At 46.1% G+C, this 15,779-nt stretch overlaps 1 protein-coding gene across 2 annotated transcripts in view; it reads right to left on the minus strand.

Annotated features, from left to right (window-relative positions):
- NTNG1 (netrin G1) overlaps positions 1–15,779 on the minus strand; it is a 263,103-nt gene that overhangs the window by 127,207 nt on the left and 120,117 nt on the right. For both annotated transcript variants that reach the window (XM_037050444.1, XM_037050443.1), the window contains exon 3: positions 1,199–1,839. In XM_037050444.1, coding sequence (XP_036906339.1) covers positions 1,199–1,839 — 641 coding nt within the window. The remainder of the gene's footprint in view (positions 1–1,198; positions 1,840–15,779) is intronic.

The following is a 15,779-nucleotide window of genomic DNA, read 5'->3' on the forward strand; positions in this document are numbered from 1 at the left end:
CTGGACTCTGTCTGGGACCTTGACCTCCACTACTGAGGTCATGTCCACCACACCCTCCTGTGTGTCCACACCAGCCCGCCCCTCATAGCTGCCACCTCTTCTTTCCTCCAGCACACAAACATAAGAACAGCACTACGATCAAAGACGAGTTGAGACAGCTCTCCGAAGGGCCGGGGAGCCTCCAGACCTCACGGTCCAGCATCTGAGGCCTGGGCTGCCCTCAGGAATGCGGGTTCATCACCCTGCCTTATTTGTTTAAATTTCATACGTAATTAAACCCATATGGTTTATGTGCCGTCCATATTCTTATCTTGATATATTCTGATTTATAAACTACCCTGGCATTTTTAGGATGATTGGTGCTTGGCTTTGCTCTCGCTTTTTCCCATTTTGCTGTTATTCCACTTCCCTTTGGTTTTCCCAACTCTAATTATCTCAAGATCCAACCTCTACCAGCTGGCACATCACACCTAAAAATCGGGTTGACAATCTCCACTTGGGTGGTTCTGGTTCTCGCTATTGAAGTTTTTCATTTAGACATCTTCCAAGCACTTGGAAACGGGCTCAGGCGTGTCTCCGGTACATTGTCAAAACCAAGGACAGGCCTGACTATGACTCACGATGTTTGAACAGCGGCCCATCTCTGACTGACCCACAGAACGAAGGGAGCCTCGCTCAGCTCCCTTTTTCAAACGGCAGCATGTCTCTCTAAGACAATAGCATCCAAAACCCTGAAAAATACGGCTTCCCTTTTTCTTGCCCAGTGCGTTTACCAAGAAAGACAACTTTCATTTCCAGAGCCGTTCTGTACAATGCAGCAAAACCAAGAGAGCTGTACCATGTTGAAACTCTCTCTGGCATGGGAAAACAACAGAAAGATGTGTTTCTTGTTTTCCGGCTCCTTTTCTAAGATGCTTCCCCCACCCTGCCCCTGCCCTGCCCTGCCCTGCCCTGCCCACCTGTTGTTCCAATTCTGAGAAATCCCACCAGGTTAGGTCTAATGAAAGCAAGTCTGGGGTCACAAGTGGCTGCTGAGTCACAAGGGTCCCGCGTGCCTCAGGGCCCACCCACAGGCGGGTGTTCCTGAGAACGTGTGGCAGCAAAACCAGACAAACACCCCTCTATTGCTGCAGGCTCCACGCCCCGGCATTTTCTGGGAATGCCCCATCCTCGCCCACCGGGGCAGACGCTCTCTTACCTCCCGTGTACCTTGATGTCTGAGATTGCGTAGAAGTAGCGTGCCAGGTGGAGCTCGTCCACGTATATTTCCCCGACGGCTGGTCTCAAGAGCCGGATCCTCAGGTCTGTGACTGTAAAGAAGTCTCGGAGTTTCTTGGTTGTATCCAGCTGCCCGTACAGAGAAGCCATATTGCGTAGCCATGGCCCAGCGAAAAACGCGAACCTGTCTTTGATCTCAAAGTGGATTATTTTGCTGTTTGTCATATACCCCGTGGAGTACTCTTCGGTGCAAATGATTTCCAAGACTGTGTGCTGGGATAAATCCTTCACGGACTTCGGGTCCATGTGAAAGGCATCCAGGCAGTCTGTGGCGTAATACTGATAGGGTTGCCACGTGCGCCCGTAATCGAGCGATTTCTCCAGGATCATCTGGTCCGGACGCCCGGACTCGAAGGTGATGACGATGTTGTCTGTGAGCTCGATGGTTTTGCTCCAAGACAGAGTGATGTTCACCTGGAGAGGCTTGGGGTAGTCCTTCCAGGTGGCAGACTGCCAGAAGGTGGAGGGGTGTCTTCCTTCAAAATCAAACATCAGCTCAGGCGGGTGCGCCAGCTCGGGGGTGCTCGCGTCACACTCGTTATTGCACATGTAGGGGTTGCCCTATGGGAGAAGAAAAAAAGAGGGTGCGTCAAAACACAGGCTCCACCCAAGTCTTGCCATATTGCTGTTGCTGAGGACGCGGTTAGGGAAAAAAAGGAAAAAAAAACCCAAATCCTGTTTGCACTCATCATTTTTATTTGCCCCAACTGGAATTTCCTGTATAATTGCTTTACAAAAAATGAGAAAGAAGAGATATGCTACTTTTCTGATCCTGTTGCCTTCCATGCGCTTTTTAAGAAAGGAAAATAGTGTATTTATCCCCTATGTGCTCCCAGCAACGCAAAGGCACTGAGCGACCGTCTCACAGCCCGATACGGCCGTGTCCTCTCGGAAGGATGCTTCAGGAAAAGCAAGGAAGGTCCTGCATGCCTCAAGGACGTTCCTCAAGAGCACGGTTCTTTAAAAAGCCATTTTTCCAGCAAAGCTTTAGAATCAGCAATGAACCATAGATACCCGTGTCCTGTTTTGGGAAACAACACCCCCATGCCACATTCCGGCTCCTTTTGGCTTTGCCTCAAATCTATCATACTTAACTGGGTCCCTGCTTCATCAAGCCTGCTTTGAAAGCATTTACTTGGTTCACCACAAATCATTAGGATGCGGTGTGCTATGGGCTCTGGGGCTTGGTCCAAACACCTGCCATCCCGTTAGCTAGAGGTGCAGGGATGGCTCAGGCAGGACCTGGGGGTGGGCATTTGCTCCAACATAGCAGACCAGAACGTTTCAGCATAAAATTAGGAGGGTGTGGCAAAGAGCCAAGGACCCACTGACTTGTCACTCTGTGCTGCCCATAGTCAGCGGTCCACAGAGGTTGACTGATATTATCGTTTTCCCTCTCGTGAAGGCTACTTCCTTCACGATCTGATCCAACAGGAAGCTGGACGTCAGTCTCCTTGCCACCCCACAACTAGTGACCACACCCTGTGTCTGCTTTCAGCTTTCATCAGGAGCTTCTGGGGCAAACGACCCGGCTCCCGAGTTTTGTGCATTTTGTGTTTCAGGAAATAAGTGGCGTCCTTTAAAGCCAACTGTGCAGGTGATCCTGTCCTGAGTAATTACAAGACTCGACCCTCTGAGGCTGCCTTTAGGCTTTCTCTTGTAATTACAATGAGATTTCGCCCCCCTCTTTTTCGTCCACTGCGAGCTGGCTTTGCCGCCAGACCTGCAGGATGCCTGAGCCGGGTCTCACATAATAATGGTTTCACACTTTAGACGTCGTCGACGACGCTCAGTCACCAGCTGACGCATGTGAAATGGGAGATGGATGTCGGAGAGCTGCTCCGGCCTCCCCAGGGGTAACCGTCGCCTCCCCTGTCAGCTAATACTTTTACTCCCTCTTCCCCATTAATGCAACTGGATCCCGAATCTGGCAACAGGTCTGGAGGACTCACGGAGGACTGAGAGGGGGGCTAGAGAAAGAAGAGAAGGTCCGTTATCTGAGGAACAGAACTGTTTCAGAAATACATCCAAAGCATCAGTGATAATGGAAATGTTGCTGTACTTCGCTCTCGAATTTCAATCCCCTATTCCTGATCCCAGCGTCTGTGACACTATTTATAGTAACCCCTTCAAAACGAGCAGAGAGGGGAAAATAAGTTTCTGTTCCAGGTGGAATAAAGCACCAAATGTATTATTATTTAAACTCTTTTAAGCAGAGCAGAGAGCCAAAAGCAAAGCTCGGCAAACAGGCAAAGGCTTTTTTTATGGAGGGCTATAAATATTGTGGAATCTGTCGGCATTTATGCATTCTAAATATATGTAAGTGCACATTTTACTGGAAGGGGTCAGATTTACTCAAATCATACCTTTATTCGCAATTTATTGGAACCCCCCCCCCACAAACCATAGTCCTTTTGACATCTATCAGGCCGTAGCCATCTGCATGACTGTTGATCGGACGCTTTCACCTTCCTCCTGACAAAAGCATCTCCATCTGAGGTCAAGGGTATGGAAACCCAGGATAGCAACCCTGCAGGATCGCCTACGTGAGCTATCGGACATCTGTGGCGCGTCGTGTTGAAAGATAGCATTTCTTTGACTTCAGCAAAGATGCTCAGCCCTTCTCAGAGGGAAGAGGGCGCGGAGAGAAAGGGGGAACCACAGCAGCCTGGTTCTGGGAATAGTCAATACTGGCAAGCCCGTCTTAGAGAACATGCTTGGAGATGTCTGCCTAGAAAGCATTCATTCCCACAGTCCATCAAAGGTGCTGACAGCCGGCACCGTTTACGTAGCGTGTACAGGTCAGGCACTTGGCTGCCTTACCCCGGGGAATCCTTTTCATCCCTACCGTGCAGAAGAGGAAGCTGAGATACAGAGAAGTGTCAAGTCACTTGCCCCAGGTCGCATAACGGAGTCAGTAAGGGCAGAGCCAGGACCCTCTCCTCCTGCCCCTGGCCTGGCCTGGCCTGGCCCACTCCCAAGGCAATGGCTTCCCCATGATGCAACCCAGCCTGACAGCAGGCCTGGCTGGTACCACAGGAAGGGCCTGAGACCAGCAGAGCTGGGGAAGCACAGCCTAAGGTTTTGTGTTAGGGAGCCCCAGCGCGCATGACCATGCACCGAAGGTGCCATAAAGTGAAAGTTCCTGAGCTCAATCAACACCTAGTTTCAAGAGCTTCTCTGACCACGGGTCCCCTTTTTGTCATGGGAATCCCTACTCCTGTGGCACACAGCCAGTGTTCCGAAGAGCATCCCTTCAGGTCCTCTGCTCCATACTGCTCTTTTTTTTAAAAAAAAGATTTTATTTATTTATCTTTAGAGGGGAAGGGAAGGAGAGAGGGAGAGAAGTATCAGTGTATGGTTGCCTCTCGTGGGTCCCCTGCTGGGAACTGGCCCGCAACCCAGGCATGTGCCCTGACTGGGAATCGAACCGCGATCGTGTGGTTCACAGGCCCGCACTCAATCCACTGAGCTACACCAGCCAGGGCCATACTGCTCTTAAAATGGTAAATATGTGAGTGCCAGACAGCTCTGCCAAACCCGAACTTTTAGCTCTTGGATGAAGACATACTCGTGTAAAACACTCAGTCCCCACTTTTTATCTCGGGGACACACTTCCGCTGGGGCTGAGCAGGACAAACAGGTTGGGGTGAATGCTGACGTTGACGTCACAGAGTCCCCTGTCCAAATGCATGTCAGGACTGGGAGAAAGCTGTGTTGCTTTGCACTGACCTGGTGCTTTAGGTGCCTGAAACGACGAGAGGAAAGCTTCACGTCTTTGATAATTGCCTACCATACTGGATAATTACCGATTTCCTGCTCCATCACTGTATTTAAGGCCCTGGTCTGGGCTCCCAAGATCCAGCAGTAAACACATCTGAGTCCTTGCTTTCAACAGAGCATCTGTCTTAGTTGGGGAGGAGAGGTACCAAGTAAAGAAATGTTTGTTAATATTACAGGCTATGGAGAAAAGTAAAGCCCATTAAAGGGAAGAATAGCATTGGAGGAGGGATTTTGGTTGTCATGTTCTACTGGGAGGTCGCAGAGAGCCTCGCCCTGATAACAGGACACTTGAGCAGATTCAGGACAATTCCCAGTTTGCAGTGGAGATGATCGGAGGTTGACCAGAAGGACAGTTTTGGCCTTCATCTGACTTTATCTTTCTTAGTGGTAGCTTCAACAGCATTACAATTTATTGAAATTGATGAGTAAATAAATCATTTCACGTGAGAATCTAAACCAAATGACTGCAGATACGAAAAATAAAAAGAGAGAGAAATCAATGACACTTGTTATTTCTTACTCATGCTCTTTGAGGAGATTAATGATTTGATGGCCATTAACATAACTTACTGAGAGACAAGGGCATTGAGAGAAAATCAGCAGGATAAAAAAAATATTACTCTCGTCTCCTGGGAAGAAAGCCTACATTTCAGGTGAGAGAGAAAGAAAAGAAGGACAAAGGAGCCAAAAATGTTGCTGTCCTAGAAAAAGAAAGCCTGAGGAGAGAATTTTCTGCTAGAACATTGAGAGTAAATATTTCGCAGGGCTGTGATCTGTAATACTGTTGTTACAGAGAATTATCAATATAAAAATAATTGCTGTTTGAGGGATTAGATTAATTACATTTTCAACTACTTCAGACCCGCCCTAATCCTCTCTAATACCGTCAACAAAGAAATTCATATAAGAAAACAACTCCTTCCTACTTGTGAAAGCAAAGAACTTCTTGCTGCTAAATCCAACAGACTCGGGCATTAGCCAGTGTAAGTAATTATTTTGTAGCCAGCAGGCAGCCTAAAGTAGATCTCAAGCCCTACAAGCAGCAGAGCCTTAACCGACTGTCTGCGGACCAGGCAGAAAATATTTATTACTGTGCTGATAATATTTACACCATTGAGATGCCTAAATAACTAAACACATATGGCTGCTAAATAGTTTTTATAACAATGAAAAGAAGAAGAAGGTCATGATATCTCATGTCATTTAAAAAATAACATTCATATTTTACCTCTGAGAAACTGGAAGTTAGTGTTTAATGAGCACTTTGTAGCCAAAGTGAATAAACTCCACAAATAAACAATTCATGTTGTTCTTCTTCCCTCCTGTGCTTTCAGAACTTAGAGGGACAAATATGTTTTGGGGACAGGCTTTCGTCGTTTCTATGGATGGCAGCGCCTTTCTTCTGACGAGTGACACTTTGGGACAAACATCTGCTCACCTAAGATCTGCTAGACCCTTCGCAGTTTAAAAAAAGAAAAAGAAAATCCTACATAAGCAGTATCGATGTGATACCGGCGGTTCTGCCACTTTGAACTTGCCCTTCCTCGATACACTCATTGGTAAACTATGGGAATGATAGCCGGAAATGCAGGGGTTTTGCTACCGCACCGCGAGGTGCGTGCCAAGCAAGCGTGCGAGTACGTGCCAGTGTTAGTGAGAAGCATTTGGGGTCACACCCCCTGATGGGGAAAAACAGGCAGAACGAGCTCACGCTCATTTGCCTCCGGCTAGGCCTTGCCGGTTTCATTGGTGACAGTAATAGAAAGACACGAAGGAGCAGAGACAGTGTCTGGGGTGGCAGCCCCAGCCTGTGCTCACTGTGACTTTGAAGCTGACCTCACCGTGGCTTGGCCAAGGCAAGGCTCCCCGTGGCTGGAGAACGTGCCAGCTGATGCACTGCGAGCATCGCGCTCTGAGCAATCAGAGCCCAGGACCAGGCTGCCTCCTTTTCTCCTCTTTCACCGCAGCTCATCAGGGGCCAGTGAGCAGGGCGGTTTCTGGGAGGTTGCTGACTGGTCTCTCTACGTCAGAGGTGTGATTTGGGGTGAGAGGAACCCTTATCTCAGTCCCTTCTTGGGCCTCCTCAGTCCCTCCTTCCTTCCCCAAGTCCCATCTGCTCCTGGATCCTTGCTTGGCTCCAGGGTCAGAAGGTGCCTCTGTCTTGGGTTTTCTAAAGACACTGCGCTGAGCCTGGGAGCTGACATCCGTGGTCACACTGGGGTGCCCCCTCTGGGCCTCAGAGCTTCGTGACTGGTGTTAGGGACGACGGAGAGACAGCAGAGCTGGAAGGAAGGACAATCCCAGATGGAGGACAGCGGTCCCAGAAATCTAAGAGGTAACTGTCCTGACCGTGAATACTGACAGGCCTGGACGACCAGAGCGAAGTGATGGGGACAGTCCTGTGTGCCCTCAGACAGGAAAGGCCCACGAGGTGGCAGGGTCCATGGACACAGAAGGCAGCAGTCCCTACAGATGGTGGCACAGCCCGACTCGTGACCTGCCCTGTTGGCTGGCACGCTGGGTGCCAATGTGGGATAATGATATACGCTGAATGTTATGGGACCGTCCCAAGTTTAGCTATGCTGAAGCTGCTGAGACAAAACTACTTACGGATTTGTCAGAGTGCAAATCCCAAATTCTCACCTGGGAGATAAGGCCATGGCGAGAACGAGAGAGGATAAAGGGTTTGTTGTTTCGGACTCTGGAGCCAGAAACTGGCGGCTCTGCTTTCTAACGAGACCCCTCGCTCGTTCCAGAGTCCTTTTCGGGATCAATACAGGCTCAAGACCTGAACCTGCTCCTGGTGGGGACTAACACCACGTGGGCTTTTTAACTGGGGAATAAAGACAGGAGGACGTAACCTTTCTGTGGCGAGAACATTGGGAGCCACAGCTCAGATTATGGCCTGGGAGAATAATCTGTGTAAAGCCCCGCAGAGGATTTTGGTCAGGGTTCTCAGACTGGTCAAGGCTTCAAAGGCCAAGGTAGACCAGGCTTCTAAGAAAGAGCCAAATACATTCTCCATAACAATCTAAATCATTACTCTGCATATACTGACGGAAATATAACTATTAATGGACTCAAGGGGGATTGTCAACAGTAATAAAATGACACTATTGTAGCTGGTAGGAAAAATGCTTTTTCAAAATTTATCGTCTTAAAACACAGCACTTAAAAATCTCTGGAACAATATTTTGTCTTGCCCAGGCTGGTGTGGCTCAGTTGATTGGAGCCTTGTCCTGTAACCAAAAGGTTGCCGGTTCGATCCCCGGTCCAGTTGAGGAAGGGAGGTAACCAATTGATGCATCTCTTACATCCATGTTTCTCTTTCTCCCTTCCTCTCTCACTAAAAAAAAAAAAAAAAAAGAAAGAAAGAAAGAAAAAAAAGAAAAATATTTTGTCTTCTAGGTAGTCTCAAAAGAGAAAACAAACAACTCTTAATAATACAAAGCCGAAGCAAGTTGTCTGCATTTTAGGTTGAAGTAACTTGAGGGGAGCTAGAATATCATGAGAGTGGGAAGGCTGGGAGCCCTGACACCACGCAGGGTAATTAGATTAAGCATTTGAATTCGGAAAGTTCTGACTAGCTTCTCAAAGGCCGTTTCCTTCTTTCCTCACACGAGAAAGCAAGTCCGGGGCCCACCTGAAGTCCATTTTCCGAAAGCCACCAGCTTCAAGAGAATCTAGAAACACAAATGCATCCCCGGCCGAAGGTGCCTTCACGTGGAGCAGGAAGACAACTTCCTAATGTGGCCCTTTCCGGCACCTGCATCCTTGGCCACCCTGGGTTCCGTACTCCCGTCAGACTCCTCTATTCCAAATTCAGCAGCTGTTTACTGGGCATCTATGATGTTAAGAACACTGTGCAGAACACAGATGTAACACCACGGAATGTTCGCAATTTAGTAGTGGGGAGCAGGCAACACTCCTGTGTTTCTCTAACCAGGCACTTGTGCCTCTTGAGGGAATGTACTGGGTGTTCTTGAGGGTAAACAGGGTCACCACCAACACCACACAACCCCTTCGAGTGCCCAGTCCACCCCTCGGCACATCATTAATTAAACCTATTTTCATAGTAGACACAGATAGACATTTTATGGAGCACAATGCAGAAAAGAATTTGTAAGCCTTTTTAGGAAAAATCACCAAGATATTTCATGCTTGGGACACATTAGCAGGTATGGTTCAAAGCCTGCAAACAGGGTGCAAAGACACAGGCGTCAGGAGGGCTTGGCTCGGTGACAATTGTTCCACTCCACCCCCTTCCTGCATGGGAGATGTCACCCGGCTCCCCCGGAGTGGCTGTACCAATGCCCGCTCACCAAGACTGAGACAGCGGTTTAAACCGTCCCAGCATCCAATTCAGCTGGAACATCCGCGCACGCTCTGCCCCTGTGCCATCTTCTATACACTAAAATCTGCTCATCTTTAAAAAAAAGAAACGCTGTGAATCTGTCATCTTCCTTCCACTACACTAGAACATGTCATATGCACAGCAGTGGCGTGTGCGTAGGAAATGCCTGCTGGGTCCAGTCCCCACCCACCAGGAGGCCTGGCTCAACAGACGGGGTCAGACCCAGGAGGCTGCCTGACTCTGACGTGGACACCTTCTGGACCACGGTCGGATAGGCATTGGCGCACTGTTTCGTAGGAACCAAGGCTCTGGGTTAGACTGGTCCAGTGGTAGAATCTCCACTCCAGCACCGAGCTGTGACGTCATTTTGGACAAGCTGCTTTTGTTCAGCCGTTTTTTCTTCTTCTTCCTCGAATTCCATGTAACGATACGTACTTCGTGATGTTAACTTGAAATAAAATGGCATGATGCACGTTAAGTATTTAGCACCTCCTAGGCATGCAGTAAGTGCTCAGTGACGAGGAGTTAGCGTTACATATGTTCCGCCTGTAGTCCTTGACTTGAGAACGACAGCACGTGCTTCCATTTGGGAGCAGGAAACCTGGGAATCGGCGTGTATTCCTTCTTTCTCCCCAGTCTGTTCGCCGACCAAGCTCTCGAGATGCGACCCATTGCCGCAGCTGCATTCGCGCTGCCGACGCTTCCTTAGTATTAAAAACATTTTCTCCAGAATTACTGTAATAGCCTCTTAAATGATCTCTCTCCACATTATATCATCCCCTTACAGGCTATTTTCTACAGGGCTGCTATAATGATCTTTCCAAAATCCAAATCTAACTGATTCATGCCCCCTCTCAAAGCCCTTTAAGGGGTTTCTCATTATCTTCAGGAGTACAATTCAAACTTCTTAGCAGAGCTTATAAGATCTTTCAAGAGCTGGCCTCTGTATTTTTTAAAAATTTCACTCATTCATGTTCATACCTAATGAGTTAATCATACATATGTATGTATATATATGTATATATACACATACACTCACATATGTTTATATGTAAGTATATACATACACACCATACATTGGACTATATACAGTGTCATGCAACTCATCATATTAATTTCTAATTGTTTACTTTTATGTCTTCTCCACCAGAGTTCTATGAGGAGACAGAGAACTGGCACATGGTAAGTGAGCAACAAAAATTTCTGGTTGTAAAGAAAGTAAGGAAAGCAGGAAGACAGGAAGGCAGGGAGGAAAGAGGATAAATAGGATAGATTGAGTAGACCTGAGAGTATGGGAGGGCCAGAAGGGATCTGCCCACAGGTCAGGGATTGGGAGTCGAGCAGATCACCAAGCCTCATGAACCACTCAGTCCCCAAAGTTGTGGATGGAACTGGTGTGATGCAATATATGGTATAACACAAAATGAGAACCAACCTTGGAGAAGGTCCAACTCCAAGTGCAGAGTGGCCGTGTGAGTGACGGATGGAGCCCCTGGGACTTGCGTTGGGGTTGGAGGACAAAGACGACCGGTGTGCGCAGCAGCGGAGCCCCCGTTCTTTCCTGGGGTTCATTCTATCTCTGTTTTTCTCCATCCGTCACAGCAGTACTTCTCTGGTGGCTTGAGAGCTAAGGATGTCTTTCCTCACCCCGTCCTGCCGTATTTATCCAACCACAGCATCTTTCTGAGTTTACAGGAGTGGCTGACTGAACACTCAGGTTTCCTTGGTTCTTGGACATTCACAGAGAATGAAATGGAACCGAGGAAAGAAGCAGAGGGTCCGTCAGTTGGCTATAATTTCACAAGGCCCAGGCATGCACGGGCCTCCTTGGTGCAAATCCTTGAAAAAAGGTAAGAGGTGATAACGTGGCAATGAGTGAAAGCCTAAAAAGGAAGTGTACACATTTCGCTAGAAAGGAGGGAGTGGTCTTTGCTAACTGTGTTGTAGCTTAAATGGCTCTCCTAATTACAGGGATCCTGAAACTTCTCCCTGGGCCCACAGGCTGATTCATTAGGAAGCTAATGAAGCTTACCCCACAGAGCCACTCAGTTTCGCAAGCTGTGTCTCAGGCCTGGCACCTCATTGTGAGTGTGTGTGTGTGTGTGTGTGTGTGTGTACAATTACTACATTTCTCTTTTTAAAAAGAGGACCCCCAGGGCTGCACAGGCTCCTCAAAGCTGGTCTCAGTCCTGTCTGAGCCATAGATGGCGTCTTTCAGAGCCTGCTGAGCTAAAAGCAACTCTTCCCTCTCACTTCCTATTCCCTCTTCTCAGTGAATTGAATTCCCTTTTTCCCTCAAAGGTTCTGTCTCAGCATTACTGCGTTGAAATACATTTTCTCAAAATCCAATTTTCTTGCCCAAGTTCACGCCCGAGTTACATATATAATATTGACGTGCTACACCAATATTTATTATATTTGTAATATACCAATATGTCTTGAAAATGTGAATTATTTTATTCAGGTCAATAGATACATATTTCTCCTGGTGGATTAGCAACAATAAATATAATCTCCATTTATCTGTAAGGCTGGAGTGGTTCTGGTCTATCAAAGTAAATTGACAAAAAATATTAGGAAACTTTTATGTGCCAGTTAAGCATTGTTCCATGTTATAGATTAGTTTATGTAACAATTAAGCATCGCTACATGTTACAGATTAATTTATAACAAGACTGAGTCACCCTGACTTGTGCGGCTGCATGGGTTGGGTGTTGTCCCACAAAGTGAAAGGTAACAGGTTCGATTCCCTGTTACCTTTCCCTATGTCAGGGCACATTATCTGGATTGTGGGTTCAGTCCCCGGCCAGGGCGTATGTGAGAGGCAACCGATTGATGTTTCTCTGCCTCTCTTTCTTCATCTCTCCCTAAAAATAAATAAAATCTTTTTTTAAGGCTGAATCTTCCTTATCAGCTGCAATGCTGTAACAAGACAAAATAGAAAGAGATGTATCATTTTGAAAATAAGAGATGTATCCCAGAGGGCTATTTTGGGTAGGTTCTATGTAAATGAATTGTCTAATTTTCAGACAATATTTGTAAAAATATATTAGAGGGGTATAAATGTTGGAAAGTCACTATAAAAGATTTCAAGGAGGCGCAGTCTTGGTTTCTGAAGATGTCCCAGGTTTGCAAAGGTGAAGGAAACATTATCTTGGAGTGGAGAAGGAGGGGCCAGTGGTCACTGAACAGCTCCTGTGGTCGGGAATTGTGAGCAGGTTTTGTATTTCTCATCTCATTGGACCCTCATAGTTCCTAAGGGGCAAGTATTGCAGTTTCAGAGACAAAGAGACTGGGGTTCCTCCGGTATGTCACGGAACCTACTCAAGACAAGTGTCTGCAAAGATGAAAATGAGCCTGACTTTTTAGCCGCCCGGGGGTTGGAAGGTGGGAGCCAAGTGTTAATGGAGGAGGCAAAATTCATTTTGGAGAACACGGAGAGCTGGGTGGAAGGGTTTGAGTTTGGTTCACTGGAGAACAGAAAGACGTTCGTGGCTTTATTAGGAAAACTGCTTTCTTCATCGCTTTTCCAGATTCCTTTCCTGATAAAACACAGGTTCACACTGAGTCCAGTATTAGAAGCCATCTCAGTCCGTCATGAAGGAGAATCCAAAAGCAAGATTGCATCAGAATTCTCGTGTGGGAGCCCAAATAATCCTGGACATAGCTTACCATCTTTCTAAACAGTTCTTGGCACACAGTAGATAGTCAATAAATGAGGGGCGAACAACGGAATGCAAAGCAATTTATTTCTGTAATCAGCTTTCTGTTTAACAAAGTATGAATAGTCTCAAGAGTTGAAGAAACAATTATACGTCTTCTAATATCTTCAACTCTTTATCTGCAGCATGAATTGCTTCAGGGATATAAAGCAAAGAAGGATGATTTTTTGGATTTTCTCTTTTTTTTAGGGAGACACGGGCCAAATCGCAAACATTAGTTCCTACTTCACTTATGCATCAAGACATCTCATTGTGAAGCCAGACAGGGTCTACTAGAACTTGCCCAGAGCCCAGTGACTATTGCCACGGAAGTCTAGGACAGGCACTGAGACAACCTTAGAAACAGTGGAATTTTGTAACTACAGAGCAGGACATACCAGAATGAAAGGGGGAGAGACTGGATACAGGAAAGCCAACTCGGGGTACCTCCAATACTCCAGGTGTGGAGATAGGAGCTGGGCTGACAAGGACGGCAAGACGTTGGGAGACTCAGCAGGATTTAGATCGGTTGGAAGTGGCAACAAAGGACAAGAAAGAATCAATGGTGATGCTGAGGTTAAATGCCTGAAGACAGTGAACATGGTGGTGATGAGGTTTCTGTCCCAAACCAGTATAAGACTGGGACTCCTTCACTGCCTTTCTCCAGCAGAGTCCCACTATCCAACGTTACTGAAAGAATCGAGAAAATGCCAGAGATTGGATTCATAATGTGCAACGAAACATTGTCCAGTCCTGCACCCTCATGTCTCCCTAAATATCCCACACGCAGTATCCCTGATCTCAAAATCTCCCCCATCTCTCTGCAAGCTCCCACGAATTTGGTCTTGAACTTGGCCAGCACAGGCTTCCTTCCCTCTCCTGCTTTCTCTTGCTTCCTCTCTTTATCTTCTTTTTGTTCCTGTGTGTGTATTTTGTTATAAATCCTGTTTCTTTGTACATCTATTAAATTTAAAATTACTTCTGTGGATACAGCATATTTCCATAGGACGATATGGGTTTAAATAAGCAACCAAGTGTGATTAAGGAAATAACATTTGGGCAAGTGGACATTCCCAGTGACCCTTTCTACCTCTCAGAGCCTGGACCAAAATGACCTTTGCCATCTACCAATGCCAATAGATGATTCAGGTCCTTGACATGTTTGCCTTGGGCAGAAGTCTAAGAAAGGGGATAAGCATCCCCTATGTTGTCATCGTCATCATCGTCATCATTAAGCTATATGAATACAGAAGGCATGAAAAACACAGCCTGACCAGCTACTGAAACTATAGCCTAAAATGAGAAATGGAGTGACAAGGAGTCTTGGAGGAACTGCTCGAGCCTTGTGTTTTCCATCGTTGAAAAGGCCAAAGGCAGAGGACCAACAAATTGTTCAAAAATTACATTTGAAAGAAGATGAAATGGATGGCCAAAAATCCGTCTACAGAAAGGAGGCTTTATGGGCCTCCAGGAAGGCCATTAGAAAGTCCTCAACCTCATTATTAAGTTATTCCAGAATTTAGGATAGAGGATGGAATAGTTTCTGGAGCAAACTCTCCTGGACCAGCCTCACAGAGAACTGGTCAACTACCCTCAAAGAAGAGAGAATCCACAGACGTGGCCGTACAGTGAAAAGTACCACTTAGTTAGAGCTAGTTATACTAGCAGCTTACAACCCATATTTGAGTTCATGTATACGACATAGAGAAGTCTAGATATCTGAATGTGTATACAAGGAGGGAAATAAAAATTTAATCGGACCTCCAAGAAAATGAAAATGCAATTCATACCCTAAAAAGTAAATAAATACTCTTTTTAAATACCAGAAGGAGAAAAATAAAGTATGTGATCAATAATGTCAGATACTTGAGAGAAGATAAGGAGTAAGAAAACTCTTTCTGATTTATCAAAAAGTGGTTGTCAATGACCTTGGAGATACGCATTCTAATACAGTGTTGAGGCGGAAGCCATTTTACTAGAAAATGGTGGAATGATAAAAAAAGAAAAAACACAACCAAAACCATGGAGAAGGGGAGTGAAGCAGGGATTCAAAATCCTCATTGGAGAAGTGTGACAATGACAAGGAAAATGGGATATAGATTCATGGGGAAGAGGATCACATAATGAACTTTTAAGAACGATCAGTCTTTGATGACGGGGCGCAGAAACGCGGTGGGAGAAGAAAAATTAAACATAGGAAAGAAGGGTGAAGTCTGCTAATGAGCTGCTAGTATCTATGCTGTAATTATACAAAGAGAGAAAATGCGTTCCCAATGCAAAGAGGTCTCTTTTATTGGCGAAATCTTTCTCGTTAGTAGCCTGGATGCTCTAAGACGAAACTCATTGGATAAATGTCTCCTTCGTTCCTCACCTGCTAATTTCATTAATCTGCTGTGGTTAACTCTCACTAACAGGAACGAATACAAGGATTGACTTGAGGCAATTTCAGATCTTCCTCAATATTAGTTCAGGCCTGAATGAGTGGAAAATCTATTTGTCCTGAATGGATTGCACTGGTCTACTCAAGTGATTTCAGAACTGGGAAGTCAGAAGATATTGAATTTTAAATATTAGATTATTTTATATTGGACTTTGGATCTAATATTCGATATTAAAGTGTGAAATCACATTGTCCTTATTGCTAGCCTTCTTTCCCATCTTGC

The sequence above is a fragment of the Sturnira hondurensis genome, unplaced genomic scaffold (genome assembly GCF_014824575.4).
Source record: "Sturnira hondurensis isolate 20B ecotype Veracruz unplaced genomic scaffold, ASM1482457v3 Scaffold0006799, whole genome shotgun sequence".
NCBI classification, from domain to species: Eukaryota; Metazoa; Chordata; class Mammalia; order Chiroptera; family Phyllostomidae; genus Sturnira; species Sturnira hondurensis.